Source organism: Coniosporium apollinis (genome assembly GCF_000281105.1).
Source record: "Coniosporium apollinis CBS 100218 chromosome Unknown supercont1.2, whole genome shotgun sequence".
Lineage (NCBI taxonomy): Eukaryota > Fungi > Ascomycota > Dothideomycetes > Coniosporium > Coniosporium apollinis.
The window spans coordinates 957,095-975,771 of record NW_006913264.1 but is presented as its reverse complement, the minus strand read 5'-3'; the positions used below and the strand labels follow the sequence as shown (position 1 = coordinate 975,771).

General features: G+C 53.0%; 8 protein-coding genes across 8 annotated transcripts; 3 read left to right on the top strand and 5 right to left on the bottom strand.

Annotated features, from left to right (window-relative positions):
- Nucleotides 1–350: 350 nt before the first annotated feature.
- Nucleotides 351–1,510, bottom strand: W97_00723 (uncharacterized protein; the record flags this gene model as incomplete). Its single annotated transcript, XM_007778635.1, has 4 exons — nucleotides 351–543; nucleotides 595–1,111; nucleotides 1,183–1,369; nucleotides 1,421–1,510. 4 exons carry the CDS (start codon nucleotides 1,508–1,510, stop codon nucleotides 351–353), a joined length of 987 nt encoding a protein of 328 aa, XP_007776825.1.
- A 443-nt stretch (nucleotides 1,511–1,953) lies between these two features.
- Nucleotides 1,954–2,437, top strand: W97_00722 (uncharacterized protein; the record flags this gene model as incomplete). The annotated part of the gene is made up of 3 exons (XM_007778634.1): nucleotides 1,954–1,983; nucleotides 2,047–2,213; nucleotides 2,272–2,437. The coding sequence occupies 3 exons, from the start codon at nucleotides 1,954–1,956 to the stop codon at nucleotides 2,435–2,437; spliced, it is 363 nt and encodes a 120-aa protein (XP_007776824.1).
- Nucleotides 2,438–2,888: 451 nt separating this feature from the next.
- Nucleotides 2,889–3,587, bottom strand: W97_00721 (uncharacterized protein; the record flags this gene model as incomplete). The annotated part of the gene is made up of 1 exon (XM_007778633.1): nucleotides 2,889–3,587. One exon carries the CDS (start codon nucleotides 3,585–3,587, stop codon nucleotides 2,889–2,891), a length of 699 nt encoding a protein of 232 aa, XP_007776823.1.
- A 935-nt stretch (nucleotides 3,588–4,522) lies between these two features.
- On the top strand, nucleotides 4,523–7,213 carry W97_00720 (uncharacterized protein; the record flags this gene model as incomplete). The annotated part of the gene is made up of 8 exons (XM_007778632.1): nucleotides 4,523–4,688; nucleotides 4,749–4,990; nucleotides 5,320–5,430; nucleotides 5,489–5,633; nucleotides 5,879–6,033; nucleotides 6,084–6,241; nucleotides 6,293–6,641; nucleotides 6,701–7,213. 8 exons carry the CDS (start codon nucleotides 4,523–4,525, stop codon nucleotides 7,211–7,213), a joined length of 1,839 nt encoding a protein of 612 aa, XP_007776822.1.
- A 730-nt stretch (nucleotides 7,214–7,943) lies between these two features.
- On the bottom strand, nucleotides 7,944–9,829 carry W97_00719 (uncharacterized protein; the record flags this gene model as incomplete). The annotated part of the gene is made up of 5 exons (XM_007778631.1): nucleotides 7,944–8,177; nucleotides 8,232–8,562; nucleotides 8,611–9,315; nucleotides 9,364–9,466; nucleotides 9,532–9,829. The coding sequence occupies 5 exons, from the start codon at nucleotides 9,827–9,829 to the stop codon at nucleotides 7,944–7,946; spliced, it is 1,671 nt and encodes a 556-aa protein (XP_007776821.1).
- Nucleotides 9,830–10,311: 482 nt separating this feature from the next.
- Nucleotides 10,312–12,322, bottom strand: W97_00718 (uncharacterized protein; the record flags this gene model as incomplete). Its single annotated transcript, XM_007778630.1, has 8 exons — nucleotides 10,312–10,915; nucleotides 10,976–11,144; nucleotides 11,197–11,446; nucleotides 11,495–11,573; nucleotides 11,620–11,640; nucleotides 11,693–11,826; nucleotides 11,886–12,218; nucleotides 12,272–12,322. 8 exons carry the CDS (start codon nucleotides 12,320–12,322, stop codon nucleotides 10,312–10,314), a joined length of 1,641 nt encoding a protein of 546 aa, XP_007776820.1.
- Nucleotides 12,323–14,798: 2,476 nt separating this feature from the next.
- On the top strand, nucleotides 14,799–16,627 carry W97_00717 (uncharacterized protein; the record flags this gene model as incomplete). The annotated part of the gene is made up of 3 exons (XM_007778629.1): nucleotides 14,799–16,131; nucleotides 16,195–16,343; nucleotides 16,394–16,627. The coding sequence occupies 3 exons, from the start codon at nucleotides 14,799–14,801 to the stop codon at nucleotides 16,625–16,627; spliced, it is 1,716 nt and encodes a 571-aa protein (XP_007776819.1).
- Nucleotides 16,628–16,987: 360 nt separating this feature from the next.
- On the bottom strand, nucleotides 16,988–18,078 carry W97_00716 (solute carrier family 25 member 38; the record flags this gene model as incomplete). The annotated part of the gene is made up of 2 exons (XM_007778628.1): nucleotides 16,988–17,943; nucleotides 18,039–18,078. The coding sequence occupies 2 exons, from the start codon at nucleotides 18,076–18,078 to the stop codon at nucleotides 16,988–16,990; spliced, it is 996 nt and encodes a 331-aa protein (XP_007776818.1).
- Nucleotides 18,079–18,677: the final 599 nt, after the last annotated feature.

Sequence of the window (18,677 nt, the reverse complement as noted above, 5' to 3'; positions counted from 1 at the left end):
GGGGGCAGGCGCAGGGGCACTCACCCCAGATGCTTGCCTGTAGACGAACTCTACCTAGGTAGGTACCTATGCCACCAGAAAAGAATTGTCGAGTAACATCTTCTGGACGGTTTTCCCATGCTTGTTGTCTAATCTAATTCCGTATTTCGTCAAACCAGCCGCGTTGGATTCACCTGCCACTGGTAGCGCTCATACCGGCCACCTGGCGACGCGTTTCTATTAATGTGATAATGCCTGCTCTATGGGGTTCTAGTCCTGCCGCCAGGCCGCCCAGTGCCTGTTCCATGTAGTGATTGTCCGTCTCTTGAGGGTATCGAACGCCAGAAACATGCCAACGGATAGGAATGTCATCACAACTTCTTCTTCGTCGTCCCGTTCTGCAGGCTCCCATTGCTGTCTATCCGTCGCCTTTCAATCATGGGCAATGTTCCTATGACCTGCGGCCAGACGAGGTCGTACTCGTCCTGCCGCCTGTTCAGACAATGCCGGAGCCATATGCCCCATGTAATGTAGAAGTATGCTCCTGTCCCAGTCATGAGATGCCTATGCGGCAGTGTTAGCGGTTGCCGGGCATGTGAGATTGAAGCGACTTACCACCAGCCATGGCCCTCAAGCAATATCCCCCAAGGCAGGCCAATCTGCCTCCTCCAGCTCCGGAGAGTCGGACAGAACTCGTTGTCCAGCGTCCAGATGGCGAAGCCGCCGAGAAATATACTCAGCCCACACGCGATCATGATCCACATGTGTCGCAGGATATCCTCGTCCCGGCGGTCCTCTCTGTCCTGCTCAACCCTCTCTGTAGCACCAGCGGCCCCATCCATCTTTTCGATCGCTACAGACCTGCCCGTATGCCTCAACGAGGGTCGGATGCTGACCTCCATCACGTACATGGCTCGGAAGAGGACGATGGCGGTGAGCAGCGCGTACATGTTCTGGTGGAACACTGGGTCTTGGAGGTAATGGTAGTAGCCAGTAATGAAGGCGGCTAGCGAGACGAGGAAAAGGCCGAGGAAGAAGGCGTATTGCCTGGTCTTGCCGTAGGAGAAGGTTGCGTAGAACATGAGGCACGTTGTGTAGATCATCGACAGCTCGTCTACCAGCTGCATGGGGTCTAAGCACCGTCGCCGAGCGTCAAAAGCAGGTTCCTTTGACTCTGTACAGGTACTGAAACCCCTGACTTACACTTCAACGTAGAGTGGAAGAGGAAGCTTCCAACTCCCACCAAGAGGTACCCGATGAATGTAACAAGGAATATTCCATCGTGCCCGTTCCTGAGGCAATTCGCAATGCCCTTGATAGCCAGGTATACAAAGAGAAGGTTTGTGAGCGTGTTAACGATTTCTGCCGAGTACACAGTGGCATAGTAGTCCTGTCAACGAATCAGCGGGAAGGCTTTGACGAGGCAAGAGAGGAAATGTACCTCTTCGCACCAGTTCAAGGTGGAAGTCACTGGAGACCAGTATCCATCCTGAGAGGGCGGATACGGTATGGACGGGAGCCAAGACGGCATGCTGTTTGTAGACTCTTGTGTAGAGTATTACTGGTACAGGTGCGAATGCAAGAGCTTGACGCGTGAAACAGGTACACGGAGGAGTATAATGGAAGCTCGGAAAGCTACGGGTCTATGTTGAGGAAGTTGACTGTCCGTATGGCACCTTCATGGTACCGCGTCCGTATTGCGAGCCTTGAGAGTTGAGGCAGGAACCGCTGTTGTATACCTTATAAGTGGGTATAAAGTTTGCACAGCGGGCTTGTTTGCCGGAAGCTCGCCAGCCGCGTGTCAAGGTCGAAGCAGCGTCACTCTTAGCGCGGGCCCCTGCGGAAAGTAGCGAGTGAAATCACATGCATGCCGCTTTCGGGCCGTCAGCCTTCCCTCGTCTTTGTCAAAAACAGGAACAGACAGGAACAGACAGGACCAAGCATCACGGCCACAGCACAGCCCCCAGGAGCAGCATGTCGATCCCACCGGAGGCACTGCAGAAGGTGAGCAGTGGAACCCGTCTTCCTCCAGAGAACCATTCCTGATGTGACTTGGGGCGCAATCAGCTTCTGCAGGAGATTGAGCAGAAGGCAGCATTCTCGCAACAGCAGATCGGCATAGTGAAGGCACAGATGGCTGCGAAGACCCGCGAGAGTCGGATGCTCCAGTTGACCTCAAGCGAAGTCAGCTCCCTGCCGAAGGATACTCACGTCTATGAGGGCGTCGGAAAGATGTGAGCTCAGAGTTCTCGATTTTTCAGTCGAGCCTTCCGTCTGACAGGATGCCATCAGGTTTGTGCTCACGCCCACTGAAGACGTGAAGCAGAGGCTGTCTAAAGAGTCTCAAGAGCTGAAGTCGGAGATGGCGAATTTGGACAAGAAGCTGCATTATCTCGAGACCACGTACAAGAACAGCAGAGCCAGCATGGAGCAACTGTTCCAATCACGAGGAGGATGAACGCTTCGACCTGATGTGTCATCCAGGATCATCAAAGAGAAGTTTGAGATCCGTAGGTCAGGACAGCCGCTCTTCCTGGTCCAGTGCGTTTGATGCAATCCGTTGCCCCAGCCGAAGTGGTAGAAACACCCATGAACGAAGCTGGGGCAACGGCTCAACGCCCCACAGACTGGCACCTAATCTGTTCAGCGCATAACACAGCTTTGTTGCGGCTACGGGTTCTGAGCTAGCATCGCACACTGGGATGTTCCTCAAGGAGCCGTTTCATGAAACTCAGCAGTGTGAGCTAGTTCAACTGGGGTGCTATCAGTATAACAAATGGTAATGTCTTGTACAATAATCGAATGTCTGGCTCATAAGTAGCAAATGTAAACACGGACGGCGCAAACTTGAGTGCAAGTTGAGGAGATACGCTGCCAAAGCCGGTGTCAAACGTGTCCAGATCTATTACTCAAATAATCTGCGCATCCTTCCTATACAGTTCTGGCAAGATCGTTGCTAGGATGGCCATTTCCTCCGTGGCATGTTTGCACAAGCCCTTGACAAAGAACGACGGCACAGCCTCTGCTCTTTTCCTTGGGTCCGTCACACCGTCCACATCTCCTAGCCAGAATCTGCTCCGCATACGGCATCCGTCCGGCTCGTCCTTAATGAGGTGAATAAGGTGCCCCATGTATACCACGCTCCCATCATCGGGGTTCCAGTCTCCCACTCTGCCACACACAGCCGTCGAGTAACCGTCTTTCGCAAATGCATCCTTCCATCCTTCGCCGAAATACTCAGTTGGGTCGAGGAAGGAGATCTTCAGCTTCCCAAGGTGGCCACCGATGTACTCTTGAACGAGGTGATGGCCGCCGATGTAAGTGGAATTATTCTCCCGGGGCCCTTCCCAGTCTGAAAAGACATGATCACGGGGATGCCACAGCTTGTACTGCTTGGTATGATGTATCCACCCAAACCACCAGTCTATCATGCGGCCGGTGCAACCCGTCATGTACGTTGAAGCGGCGATGTGATGCATGCCATCCGCGTTAATGGCGTAGCCGGCTTCAAAAGGGAGATACTCATGCTCAAGCAGAAGTCTGACATCTTTGAGGAGCAGTGGCTCGGGCGTAGTGGCGAAGCTGGGAGTGGGTGCCGGTGAAGACATGCTGGACTACGAGTTACATATTATTGGTAGCTTGTATACTACTCCGGCACGGACAGAGAGCATGCTTGATATATATGTTTGCTTCCTCATCCGCCCTCACCTCGCATTGACACCGATGTCCTGTCGGAGATTCAGAGCACCCTGTTATCAGCCAATCGGAAGCGGATAGACGGCTCAGATCATGGAGACAAGAATTTTAGGATTCATTTCCTACAGCGTACTTCTACGAAGGGGTGCACTAAAAGCATATTCGGCCTCAATGCCCAGCTACTGTGGCCACGTCATCCAAAGCTGTTTGTTATCAGGCATGAAAGCGACTTGGAAGGGCAAGAAGCTTAGTATTGACTTTGAATCGTGTATTGGTTTTGACGTCCCCGGCCACCTAACTGGTCAGCATCTTGGGGGTAGTTTTCACGAACACGAATTCCGCGATGAAACAGGCCGAGGCATTGTCGGACTGGCATGGTAGGTATCTGGCGATCATCGAGTGCGAGCGTGCGGAAGCGGTGATGTTGACTCGAGGGTGAGTGGGCAAATATCTCCAATGGAAGCTGAACGTGCCGCCTGTCCAATCGGAACCATCAGTGCGGATTGCGTTACATCCCATCCGCCTCTTTCATTCCGGAATCAACGACTTCAACTTACACCGGCATCGAACGCGGCACAAACGGCATGCAAAACCCAGTAGACCTGACTGGCAAACATGCGGCGAGATCAGCTCCGTCGTCAGTGTCCTTCCGGTTGGGCTGCCGAGCTGTTGGAAAGCCTTTGCTGGCAAGAATTCCCGCGGTGTGTTTGGAAAAGGCACACCCATCCGTTGTGTCGCATACACGTATATGAACTCTGCAGCGCCTAGATGATGGCCTGTTCTATCCAACTGCCCGTGAAGAGCACAGCCGCCAAACACTCCGCACGAACTTACTTTAGATCCCATCATGCCTGGTCTCACTGATGCCGTCAACGGAACATACCCAAACGGGGTAAATGGAAAAGATGTTCCCTCCGGTATCGAGGATAACATTGCCATCGATGTCCCGGTGCTCGTTGTCGGCGGCGGACCAACCGGACTCCTCCTCGCCCATCTGCTTTCCAAGCTTGGGGGTGAGTGAAATTATTACCACGCTCAAACGTCGAGCAACGTTAATACTAATGCGCCTGCAGTCCGCTCACTACTCGTGGAAAAATACCCAGAGAGATTAGGGGCCCCGAAAGCTCACGCTCTCTCGCCAAGGAGCCTAGAGATATGTCGTCAATTTGGACTCGACACCAAGGCGATACGCAACTTGGGCACCAAGCGAGCGGACGCCTTCTGGGTCAACTTCGTGACGAACCTCAGTGGTGAGCGTATTGGGATCCTTCCATACGAGCGCATGGATCCCGCTGTTCTCGAGTCTACGCCTGAGGTAAGCCGACCTCCGACGAAATCAGCCCCTTGAATGATCCTTCAGTATGCGGCCAAGGGCTGTCTGAGGCGCTCGGCGCCGCATTGAAAGCTACCCGGAGTCCTAGAGGTGGATAGCCTAAGCATGTTCACAGGATTAAAGACGCCTAAGGCGACGATCTATCAAAGAGCTAAAGTGCTGAGCATCTTTTGCTCTCTATCGCATGATATCGGTGTAGCTGCTTTATCATCGATAAGACCATGGATCCAGTTTGATTGTGGATGCAGTATTGAATAAGCTGGATCAAAGAACGCGGCAACGACTCGTGTTGCTGACCAGCACTGCTTTAGATGATTCACAACATCCCGCAACCTAGCTTTGAGCAATTCGTAGCCCATGTACTATCCAACGATCCTCAAGTGGAGATACGGAAGGGTGTTGCGTTCGTCTCATGTACACAAGTATGTATATCTCCAAAAGAACACCTCTGCCCATCCTTTTGGCTGACTTGGTTCGCAGAACGAAAACGAGGTCATAACGACTGTCGAGGAGCGTGCTACAAGGAACCAGTTCCGCATACGCTCGGAACATGTCATTGCTTGTGATGGTGCAAGGAGCCAAGTCAGATCACAGCTGGGTATCGAGAGTGAAGGAGAGGATTCCTGTACGTTCATTCCTCGGTTGTGAAACCCAAGGGCCATCCGAAACGTTCGTTGCTGCATTGAAAGCTCTCTTAGTCTTGAAGGTGGAAAGTGAAGAGGATAGTCCACAAATCGAAAGCACCTTCTATGATCGATGCATCAAAGAGCTAAACCGCTGGACATCTTTTGACAAAACCACCAGCCGAGAAGCGGCAACCGTCTTTTCGGGCGGCCCTTGACCCTTGGGGCAAGCTAACGTCTATCGTAGATGAGACTATGATGACCATTCATTTTAACGCCGACCTTCGTCCTGTAGTACAGGATCGCGTCGGCATGTTGCACTGGATTATGGATCCTGCGGCATCGGGGTTTATCATCGGCTATGATTTGTCCGGAAATCAGGTCCTCATAAGTAACTTCGATGTCCGCACCCCAGCTGGGTCTAGATCTAACGGTTACTGATATCATCTCAGTCGGATAAACATCCAGTCGACACCTGGACCGAGGGCCTATGCCATAAAGTAGTCACTGCTGCTATCGGACGAGAGGTGCTGTTCGATGTCCTTAGTTACAGACCATGGATTCTCAGTCGTAAGGTGGCGAAAAAATATCATAGTGGCAACGTATTCCTGTAAGCCGCTGAGATCGTTTGTTCGCAAGCCTATGGCTAACCGCTCCGTAGGGCGGGCGACGCAGCCCACTCATTTCCGCCAACTGGTGGCTTGGGCCTCAATTCCGGTATCGCAGACGTTCACAACATTGCTTACAAAATCGCCGCTGTACACCAGGGCTGGGGGAGCAAAGCACTCTTGCAGTCATACGGATCGGAACGGAGACAGGTTGCAGAGATCAACTCGAAGCAAAGCGTCAAGAACGGGAAGAAAATATTCTCCTTCCTGAAAACGCTCGGTGCAGCCGGGATTGCCGATGTAGAAGAGGCACGCAAGAACCTCTTCAAGTCTATACGCGACCCGTCCAAAAAAAGCATGATAAGGGATCAAGTAGAGGGGCAAAGGGAACACTTCGACAACGTACGCTGAGTAGCTCTTTCCAACTTGAGTGTAGCACCCTGCTAATGACCGTCACAAAGCTGGAGCTCCATATCGGCAGTGTGTATGGCAGCACAGAAACTCCTTCGCATGCTTCACATTACAAGCCGAAGTTCCAACAAGGCGCTCGGCTTCCCCACGCGTGGATCAGCTTCCGCAATCAGAACTCTGCCCCGCCAATTCAACCTCTAGACGTCTCATACGTGACGGAGTTTTCGCCAGATGAGGTGCACGCCCGTCGATTTTCGTCTCTGGATCTTTGCGCACTCGACGGATTCACCGTTGTTGTGGGATCCCATGAGGAATGGGCTGCGCGGTTCGATGCTCTTAAGGCGGCCACGGTGCAGTGGGCCATCAAGCTCCGTCTCTATGCTGCAGATACGGATTTCGATTTCATGTTCCACGATCATCGTGACCTCTTCGACGATGGTGCGCATCTGAGCACAGGAGGCGGGTTGCTGGTCAGGCCGGATCAGCACATCCTACTGGAACTTACAGCTGATGTTTCAGTTGAGGATCTGCAGGTTGCGTTGAGCCGGCATCTGGGGTTGTAGTAGAGGCTTGAGTCTTGGGATTGATGGCGAAATATGTGGGATACTGGAAGCTGCAAGTCCTTTGAAAGCTCCGATGTTGCATTCGTGTATCATCCACGCGGATGACAGAAATCACCGGACTCGCAAATTACCAAATCTTAAGAAGTTCGTCATGTTTACAAACATCTTTAGACTGACCGTTCCCCTTCGTTCGTGGCTGCAACACGCTTCGAGAGATTGTATTGCGCCGCCTTTTGCCCAGCCCCACAATCTAACTTTGTTATCAGATTTGACAAAGCCTCTAATTGATAGCCGGCGCAGCGCTCTACCTGTTCGTGATCGTTCGGGTCCGGCCATTATCGTCACTCGGGTGACATCGTCGCATATAGCCAATCATTTAAGCATATACCCCAATAAGCGTGACGTATGCGGGACTTTCATGGGGGTCTCCATGAACCAGACCTGGAACTCCCTAGTTTTGTCATGTCCCTCGCCGTTCTGGACCGATTCCTGAGCTAGGCGATGAGGCATTGGGACGAGTATGCACTGGGCACAGTCCGCGGGAGATCAGGAAACGCATCTACCACAAGAATCTTACTTCCCAGACACTCCTTGCTACAGAAAGATACCTGACGAGCCAACTTCCGAAGGTTGATTGCTCTACTCTCGCATGATTTTGCGGTTGTTTAGAATTTGGAACTCGACAGCACTTAGACTTGCTACTGCGACAAGAGTACGCGACGACAAACTATCAACGAACCCCAGCTCTCCCAAGAAAATCCGCCTGATGGAGCCAAACGCGGATAGCTTTGCCCCTGTAGTAGAAGTAAAAGGTAGACATGTAAGCGACAACATTGACCGTTGCCACCACCATGAATACAGTCAGAGCTCCATCCTTGATCACCCAGTCATTGATTACCCAAGTCCAGATCCAAGCGATTACCGATTTTAGCGAAGCGATTGTAACCATCAACTCCACGGAAAGCTAAGCCGCACACGGGTCAGCACACACATCTCAACGGGGATTCGAGGCACTTACTTCTTTGTGGCAATCCAATGCATAGCTCATAGCAAGGGTGGCACCCATCTGACCTCCGGTAGACAACACGCCGAAGCCGACGACTGGGGCAGACCAGTGTGTTTTGTAGTGGTATGAGAGGCCGGACATCAGCGCGCCGAGGAAGGTGAGCGCGGCCGCTATGAAACAGGTGGGCAGGCGCATCTCCGGCTCACGGATACCGTGGTTCCGCTTCGTGTACCAGTCTGCAACGAAGTCTGCAAATGGGCCGCATAGGTAGGTGCCGACGAGGGATCCGACGAACGGAGAAAGGAAAATGAGGCCTTGAGCGGATTCGCTGAAGAGATAGGGACTAGATACCGGTTAACATAAAAATCTACAAAACGAAGCGCGGGCTTACGGAGGGGCAAAAAGCTGTGCAATGGTTGATCCCAAGATCACATTCCAACCCAATGCGAGTCCGTAGATCACGCAGGACCACAAAACCGTAGGGTATGCAAGGAGAACGAACGGCCGCAGGAAGGTCTTAATCAGGCTGACTTCGGGATCATTGCGGCCCCAGAAGGCGAGACTTTGTACGTAGCTCCCCTGTCTGACCATCTCTTGCGGATCATCAGTGACGCCAGCGGCTTTGGAGATCTCCAGACTCTCGATGTGCTTTGTTGATCCAGCCTTTTCCAGGTTCTGTTCAGAAGAGGCAGGTAGGATCGGTGGACGTGCACCAGTAAACTTGGTCTCCGGCATGAAGAAGAACATGGTGAGCAGGTTTGTCGCAATGACCATGGCCACTATGTAGAAGGCCCAGTTCATACCCAGAGACTGGATGATGAATGCCGAAAGCATCGGACCGATCTCATTACCTCCCAAGACCGACAAGCCGTAGATGGACACCTTTTCACCTCGATCATGGAGGAAGAAGACGTCGGTGATTGTACTGGGAACTATAGACTCAATCGGAGCTTCGAAGATCCCAAGAAAAGCTCTTCCGATGAGAAAAGGCGTATACGTCTTGGTGGATGCAACACCGAGCCAGATACAAGCAACCCCCATGAGAAGGTTGGAGAGAAGGTAGACAGGTCTTCTGCCGTATTTGACTGCGAAAGGCCTGATAAGTTAGCTTAGTGTCAAGCACCACACCCGAAGGAACACCTACATCCACACCGTAGTCGCAACTCCTTGACAGATCAGCGTAGCGCCATTGGAATATGTCAACTTCTGGAGGGATTGACCAAAATGCTCGGAGAGTGGTATCATCCCTGTTTGGGATCATTGCCAGCTTAACATTTTGCAGCTCATCTTCGGAATCTTGAAGTCGGCTTACCAGCAGCCATTATCGGTCCTGTGACAGCTCCGTTGAACGAGTACCACACGCCGTTTGCTAGTGTCACCCACTTCTTCAGCTCCGGCCAACAAAGAGGATCGTTTGGGTTGGTAAGTGATGGTTGAGGAACCAAGAGGATATGCGAATCTCCTTTCCTCGCATGTTGTAGAGTATGTAGATGCTGGGAGGTTGCACCATGTTCAGTCCCGGTATCATAGAGAATCTCAGTCCCAGGGGCTGCTTGGAAGACGGCGGCGATTTCATCACCTGACTCAGCGGTAGTAGTGTGGTAGGCCATTGAAGGAGCAAGTTGAGAACCGTGAGAATAAAAGACAGTTGGACGACTGGAGACCTATCCAGCTCATAGTCTCGGAACACCATCTTTTATCTAGGACCTGATACACGTATATACGCTGAATGAACCCTTACGGATGTCCTGTCCTTAGCAACGAAAGGAAAACATGGGCGGAAGAGGCTGTGACCAATCGGAAGCTGTGTTGCGGAAGGAGGCACCAATTGGAGAACACAGAGAGAAGATCATGAAAGCACTGTTTCGGCAGCCATCGCATGCCCCGGCGCAGGCTAGACTAGATCCAAAGGATAATGCGGGGTAAAGACTGGTGGCAGAAATGCTTACCCCAGGTCTGACAGCCGTAACAGTCGGTAATACTCCCCTGTCCAACTCCCAACCTCCTCATGATTACTCGGCATCGTCACTTAAATTGACATATGACCGAAAATCCAGTGCACCAATAACTAAATATCCAATTGTCAATACTACTACCAAGTGAGCCTTTGGTAAGAGTCCTGTGCCGTCTCGTCAAGCCTTAAGATGGCGCCTCCCAGTACCCCGTCATTGCCCATACGATAGGTTTGGAAGTTACCTTCACCTTGGTTGATAACGGGAATGTTTCGAGACGCAGCCGCCGAATCCGTATCTGGCCCATCCACAAAGCCGCTCCCATAGTCGGTAAACCCGTCCATCAAATTACAGTCGACAAGGCTGGCGAAAAGATCTTCTCGCGTAATATCGAACAGATTCTCATGCGTTATGTCAAACCCAAAGCCAGGCAACGTATGCACAGTAGGATCGGATACTGTTGGCAGAACATCTCCTGTAATATCGCCAGCTGTGGATTCCTGTTGTCGTGGGGGTCGTTCTTTCTCGCGACGTTCTTGAACAAGCTTTCTTGTGATTTCCAATATCTCCGTCGTGATCTCGGCGCATCTCCGCGCCACAACGATCATATTCATGGCATTGAAAATTTCGAGACTCTTCTCAACATCCTGGAGAAGATCATCCTCAGGCCCCGGTTGTATGTTAGAAAGCACTACGTAGAGGAGGATCATAGTAGCATAGAGGGTATACGTGGCGTTGTACCACCTTGCCGCAGAAGTCAGTGATTGGTGCCGTCATATAGTTGAGTGGGAAAGCTCTGTTCACCATGTACGGAAATATGGTCGATGTACGTACGCATCGTACAGCAATTCGATCGTCTTTCTGGATACTTCCACGCACAACTGGACATGAGTCAAATATGGCTCGGGGTTTTCTTCGGTTGCTGCTGCAATGAGGAACGGGCGGTGGAATAGGATTCTGGCGTTGAAGAAGCCTGCTAATGTTAACAAAAGAGATGCAGGTGAGTCAAGATAGCCAGAACTGACGAAGCCTGAGCACAATCTTCTGTTTTGAGACCCATTCCGGCTCCACTAGAGACGTCTTTTCCAGGTTCAAGGTGGGCGGTAGTTGATCCTTCCAGACCATGAGACGCTTGTCAAGGCTAAGGGATCTGGCCGACCTCTCCGTTAAGGTGAGGGTGCTGTTTGATTGGTAGACCTCATGCGAGAGTTCCCTCAATAGTTGCGCCAGAGCAACCATACAGCCGATGAGAGCTTGACATGAACTCTCAAGAGGCTGGCCTGTTAGCCACATCTGTCCAGCACCCGGAGTGCATTAACCTACCAAGATTTGCGGTAGTGGAACTTGGTAGTGATGCGGCTCCCTTAAGGCCGATTCGCGCCCCACGGAAGCACACATTTCACTGCGGCATTTAGAAAGCCTCCGTGAGAGAATGATGAGGCACGTACATTTCGTGAGAATACAGTCCCCTAACCACTGTCAGCACCGATTCATAACACCCGACCACTCGAGATTGCTCACCACCAGAGACTGCTCGCTTGAGTAGACCCGTGATCGACGCAACTTGGAATTCCAATTGCAAGTGCAGTCCTTGCAGCCATGCCACTATACATGTAGCAGCTGTGCGGCTTTAGTGCATTCTGGCAGAAGACGGCCTGTTCAAATCAATATTCAGCTATGGATTGAGGTGAGAGTTCGGCATATGCCAACGAACCATGAGAAACAATGTTTGGGTGCTCTCAAACGAACAAGCCTCGAAAGGATCGCTGAGATTTTCCTTTGCTCTTTCAAAGAAGAGTTTTGCAAGTTTCAACGGCGGATAAATCGGCGCATCCCCGTTTGGATCTCTCCTCAGGATATCTGCCGTAGGAGAGTGCCCTGAGGGAGCGCCTTGCATGAAGAACGCATCCTCACCAGCCGTTATTGCGCCGAGGGCTAGCACCGCGTTGAAGAGGGCGAGAAAGACAGGACGACCATGCAGATTGGGGTTCTCCGAAGATGCGGTTCTGCCCCAGATCTCCCTCTCGCAGTGCGAGATGAAGCTTGCCTGGTCAAGTATTGGATGAATAAGATGAAGATTTTGGAAATACAGGCGGGCACACTCCCTCTCAATGTCGGCATCAGATAATGAGCGATGGGATGCGGTGACATGCCCACCGCTCAAGCCCGCAGCTGTTAATAGTGGTCCGTGAAACCGAGTCTCAGTGTCATGTGAAGCAATGTGAGGCTGATGGGACGGCTTCAAAGTTTGGCCTGTTTTTCGGGAATCTGTCTGTTTTTGAGGTGTATGCGGCAATCGACTATCTACGTTGATCAGTCGACTTGAGTTGAGCCTGGAGGGGAACGATGCAGCATCCGGAACGGTTGAACGGCGATTGTGATCATTCGCCGTTGTTACAGGATAATCTGAGCTGTGCAGGAAATTCACAATGGATAGGTTCTGTAAATTCCTGGTGTTTAGAAGCTCCGGATGAGCCTGCTCTTTAGCTCGAACGCTGTATGAGCGTGCTCTTGAGCGAAGCCTTAAGAGGAAAGAGAAGATGCCGGTCGGTCCATAAAATTCGGTGCCTTGAGTATGAGTGTTTACCTCGCCAAAGCTATCAGGACCTGCTTCTGTGGACTGATTCGAAACGACCGGAGTCAGTTCTGCCAGGCAGTCGGCTTGTCTGTCATGGGTTGAGTGAGTTCGTCCTCGGCGCTCGACATCAGGAGTAGCTGATGGCGTCGGCGTCTCGCTTGAGGCATGAGCCGGTTGCTCACCAGCCGGTGCATTCGGGAAATGCGGCCCTGGATGCGCCGCTATTTGCACGAGTGTTGATGTACGGCCGGCCTGCGCGGTCGAGGCACCTCGGCTCTGCTGTATAGGCTTACTTGCAGGTCTCTGCTGGTGTGCCGGGCTGGATACGGATTTTCAGTCGATCGTCCACAATTCAGACAAGATGTACAAACCGGTGTTGTCCGTTAGCAGGAGTCGACAAAGCCGGCGGTCCAGTTGGCACGCCCCGCCTTGCGGCTTCTGCTGGTCTGTATGTGCATTCTAGCGAGTGTCCTGATTGAGAATATAAGTGTCGAGGGAGCAAAGTAAGACTGACGACGGACGATACGTACGCACACAGTTGGAGCACGGCTCAGACTGATCACACTATGGAACAATGCTTCAGCCCAATTGAGCTGTGGCAGGAGTGACGGAGACAATACTTTTGCCTTGCGTACGCGGCACGAATCACACGCCAGTGATGCTCTTGGTAACCGCTTCCGTTTCTGGCCAGCCTGTGTAGACGCTTCGGCCGGGCCAGCAATTTGCTGACCGGAAGAAGTACGATATGGATCACAAGTGGACATGATGAGGGTGACAGACGATAGAGCGGCGGAAAGGCATCAGATCAGCATCTTCCGGGGATCACGGCTCGATTGTTCCGCCATCCGCGTTCCGATTGGGCCAAGACCATCACGGTGTCGATTCTTCTACAATTATCCTACCTCCAGCGATGGACTTTTGCGAGCCCTTACCTGGCTTGGAAGACAAGCAGCGGTATTAGCACCGGCCTCAGATTGTCGATGTCTATCAGCATCAGGCTTTGTCGCACTTTACGACAGCGTCTCCATGTGCCCCTTCCATACGCAGCTCTTGCGGACCCAAGTTATCTAGCGGCATGCTCTACTAAAACGGTGAAACCGTGGTGATGAAGATTAGGAAATACTAAAATAGGAGCGAACGCGTCTGTAGCCGCCAGGGCGGAAAAAGTAACTGGTTTACATGTTTACATGCACTTAGGTAGGCGAAAGGTGGACAGATGCAGCTACGCAATCCCACGGCGCGGATTGACTTCCTGGACACGATCGATTCGGACAGATGCATAACAACACACTTGAGTAAATTTCTACATTGCGTCCACCTTGAGACCGGAATCAAGCGCTGCCGTTCGTGGTGCGTTCAGCCCCCACGTCCCTGGCCGGCTCCTTCCTCATTTCCCTAGCGCTCGGTGACGGAAATAGATTGCGAAACCCCTCCGAGGTGCGGATCGTGCCGCTGGTCAAGGCCGTGTAACAGGCATTCCCAGAGGCCCCCATCTCCAGAGAGCAGGTACCTGGGCTGATGGTGACACTCTCGCGGGCAGGCGGGAGAGGCTGAGCAAATGATGGGCTCGCAGGCGAGCTCGAAAAAGCAGAGAGGGAGGGGTGGAAAGACGCCCGGCGCAACTGTTGCCGGCCACCCTGTCAGCCCTCTTTGATGCATGCACTATGTATGCACGACCGCCGCAGCTGAAGCATGGCTAATCTCAAACCAGAGATCCCGAATGCTGCCTTTGCCGCACATAAAAGCGTGCTTCAGCCTGTATTCTGCGCTGCTGACCGCCCAGTCAGCTGCGTCACGCCGCAGGTTTCAAAGACTCTCTCTTGTCTCGTCTCAGCTGCAGTGATCACGCTTCTCTTTCCTCCCGTGCGCTCTCATTGTGCTTCCTTTCTGCCTGCTGTTGACTAATATTGCCCCGCCGTGTCAGCGGCTGTCAGCTCTTGTCCTCCCGCTTTTTGTGCCTCTTCTAGTCCACAATCAGTGATTACTCTACTTCCATACCATCGTCTATAACTGTTTGGATCTTCCTTACCATCCTGAGCTGCCGCTATCATGTCTTATGACTATGAAGTAGACGAGTGGTACTCCGGCCTGGATCCTGCCCGGGGAGTCCGCTACACTCAGCCGCCATACTTTCGGCCACCTCGGCGTCCCGCCTACTATGCCGACCGACGACCCAGCGAGAACTACCTCTCTCCAGGCGGCCATTACGCTGCCGGTGGTCGGACCCGCGCGCGATCCACAGGCGGAACGCCTGTGCCCAATATACATGTCCACAATTATATGGACCAGCACCAAGAAGGTCCGCGCATGGAGCAAGTTAGCCCCGCACCAAGTCCTCGCGGCCGTCCGGTGCGCATAGCTGGCGAGGAGCTTATAGATGAGCTGGAGCTGACAAGACGGGCGCTTGCGCGCTCGCGCTCGAGAGGGCGGTCCGATGCGGCCTATCACCATCACCACGAGGGGCAGTGGAGGGCACCGTCGCCGCGATACGATATGCAGCTGGAGCTTGCGCAACAGAGGGCAAAAGATGCTGAAGCGCGCTGGCAGAGGGAACAGGAAGAGGAGCTGATAAGGCGAAGGGTAGAGCTTCAGTATATGAAGGATAAGGCCGAGCGCGACGCCGAAGAGGCGCGCATTAGGGCTGACGAGGAGAGATACAAGGAGAAACTGAGAGTGAAATTCATGAGGGAGAAGCAGGAACAAGACGCGGAGCGTGAGCGGTTGAAGGCCGAAGCTGAGAAAGTGAAGAAGGAAATGGAGCTGAAGATGCTCAAGCAGCAGCAAGAGCGTGAAGAGGAGGAGGCGCTGCTCAAGGCTGAGAAGGAGAAGCTAAAGAGGGAGTTCGAGCTCAAGCAAGAGCAGGACGCTCGGAAGCGGGAACAGGCGGCGAGAGACGCCGACGACCTCAAGAAGCGAATCATCCTCGAGAACACTGCAAAGCTCCGGCAGGCAGAGGAGGACGGTGAGAATCTCAAGAAGCAGATCCTTCTTGAAAACACTATCAAGCTCCAAAAGGCAGAGAATGATGCCAAGGATGCCAAACAGCGGGCGATTGATGAGTACGAGAAGAAGAGGGCAAAGGAGGAAAAAGAAGCGAAAGAAGAGCGACAACGGATCATCGATGAATATGAGAAGAAGAAAGTAGATGACGCCAAGAAGCAGAAGGAAATGGAGGACGCTCTTATCGCGAAGCTCAAGAAGCGAGCGGAGGAAAACAAAGCGAAGGAGGAGGCGGAATACAGAGAGTTTCTTCGGAAGCAGAAAGAGAAAGCGGACGAAGAAGCAGCGAAGAAGAAGGCGAAGGAGCAGGAGATGGCCAGAGAGATGCACGACCGCTTGGCGCAGTTCGGTTTCGTCGAGAATCAGATTCAGGCTATGATTGGTGAGTCAACACTTTTTCTATCTCACGGGCGGCTCCATGGTTCAGAAAGCTGACTGTATCTAGATCCCAAGAAGACGAGGGAGCTCCAGCAAGGCCAATCACCAGCAAACCCTCTCCAGCTGGCAAGACAGCCGACATATATCAAAGTCCACAGAGACCACCTCTCCATCGACACATTGACTTACTACGGCCTGCCGTGGGAATATGACAGGGTAAGTGCAAGCAGCGACCGACTGAGATTAAAATGCTAAAACTTGAACAGGACGACAGTCATTATATCATCATTCTTCGCGAACTGGATCGGCGAGATACCGATCTTCTCTTCGAACACACAAAGAGTCTGCGGCATCGCGGGACGAGTCAACTCCTCATCGAGCAACGGAATCCGAATAAGCCGGAGTACGCCTGGGTGCGCCGAAAGGCCACACCGTCTCCGAATGGGCGACGAAGACGTAGCTCGCCGAAGAGGTTCGGCATTGCAACGCTGTTTTCCTGAGACTCCGAAGTAGGGGGTATCTCTTCACCATTACTTACAAAACTGGTATGTTTTCCGTTGTTTTGCGGCTGTCGCTACTTTTACTATGCCGTAGTGATGCCGCTCCGCATAATCCCATATAGCGAGTATCTGTAGCATTTCCGCTCAGTTATAATAGCTTCCGCGCCTCACGCTTCGGTACCACAAGCTCTCGAAGCCAACTCTGTTTCATTGGATGGGCAACAAGAATGATTGCGTATGTTTCAATGGTCTGTGCTTAATCTAAGATGGAGTAGTGTTGTCCACGCCGGAGTTTTGTCCTTGCCCAGTATCCACGACTCCAGAAACACCGCCTGTACACCTGGGTAGCAGACCAAGCCCTTACATCGCAGCACCTTCTCTCCACCTCACCTCCGCCCGTCTGATAATCTCCTCATACACCGTCCACGCCAACGCAGAACTAACCGCCTTCCTCGCCATCCTGATGCCCAGCCCATCAAACAAGCACCTCAGTCCCTCTTCCCTGAGCATGAGCTTCGAAGCCTGCACCATGTTCTTATACTTCTCCGGCATAAGCTGCAGCCTCGTCTTAATCGCATCGAACGGATTTGTGATCGCGGTTCCAAACCCCGCAGCCAGCACCCCGGACGCGAAATTGATGCCGGCCGAGGACCCGCTGCTGAGCGCTCTCGAGCCTTCGTTCTGCGTCTTTCCGACAACCGTGCTGAGCGCGCTCAGCCGCTTCTTCGCCTGCTCGTAGAACAGCACGTAGAGCCCCGCATAGGGCGCGTCCCTGACGGCTGTGGCGCCGAACCCGGCGAAGAAGCCGCGCAGGCCGTTGGTGCGGAGGATGTCTTTCCCGGCGCCCCAGATGGAAGTGTAGTTGTAGAACGTGCTCTCATAGCGGACCTTGATGACCGTGATGGGCATCATGAGGAAGCCTGCGCTCGCCCGGGCGAACGACCCGGTTATGAGGTTCGCGGTGTTGCTTAGCTTGGGGAGGCTGGAGGAGTGGGCGCCTGCGCTCCCGCTCCCGCTCCCGCTGCTGCTGCTGCTGCTGCTGCTGCTGTGAGCCAGGACATTGCTGCGGGCGACGCGTTGGCGTAGCGCGTTGAGTGTGTAGAAGTAGAGGCCGCTGCCGAGGCCGGTGCGCAGGGTCGAGGGCGCCGTGCCGCGCCAGAAGCTGCGGATGGGCTGCGGTCCGGAGGCGATGGTCCGGATTGTTGACCAGAGGGTCGTGGAGTGCGACTGCTGTACGCGGGTTTTGAGGAGGTCGGCGGGCTGGAGGAGGACGGCACTTATAATGCCACTGCCGAGACCGGCGACGAAGTGGAAGGCTATTAGAGCGGTCGATGTCAGTATGTTGAAGCGGACAGTCCACAGCTGCGTTGTGGAATGTTCAATCGATTAGCTCTCTGCAGGTACGGCTTACAGGCGGACGACTGGCGGGATTTAGAGCCGCCATCTGACATTGCCGTGCTTGCGTTCAAATCTCGCGCAATGGATGCGGCAGCATGGTGTAGAAGATACGAGGGTTACTGCGCTCTCAAGAAGTGGGCGAGAGCTGGAGGGCTCATGCGTTTGTCTGCTGGCAGATGCAGCTTTTGCTGAGCGCAGTGACGTCTTGGACGTGCCCAGGGTCCGAGGTTCGACGCGAAGACACGGGCGTCAGATCGCGGCGCATAACACAGCACAACTCCACTACCTACACTTTTACCGGCAGAAGGGTATGAAAATGCGCTATGACTGCGAGGTTCCGATCATCTGTCTGTCTTGTCATAATCGAGTCCGATGGTTTAGCCGGTTCATTTTCGTGCAGTTCTACCTTTGTATCTGGACGCAGGAAGCAGATGAGTCAGTGAAGCAGTAGAAACCTCGTAAAGCCTCATGCACCACGCTGCAGAGGGTCAGTTGAGCGTTTGAGCTGAGCGTCTGGGCTGTAAGACTGAGATTCTTGCTTTGCTTTCCTTTCATTGGTTTCATATGTTGGGACATAGCAGTCATCGCAAAATGCATTAAACTTCATCCAAGTCTTCTGTCCGCCTGTCAGGTTACTGCTTCACGGAATACT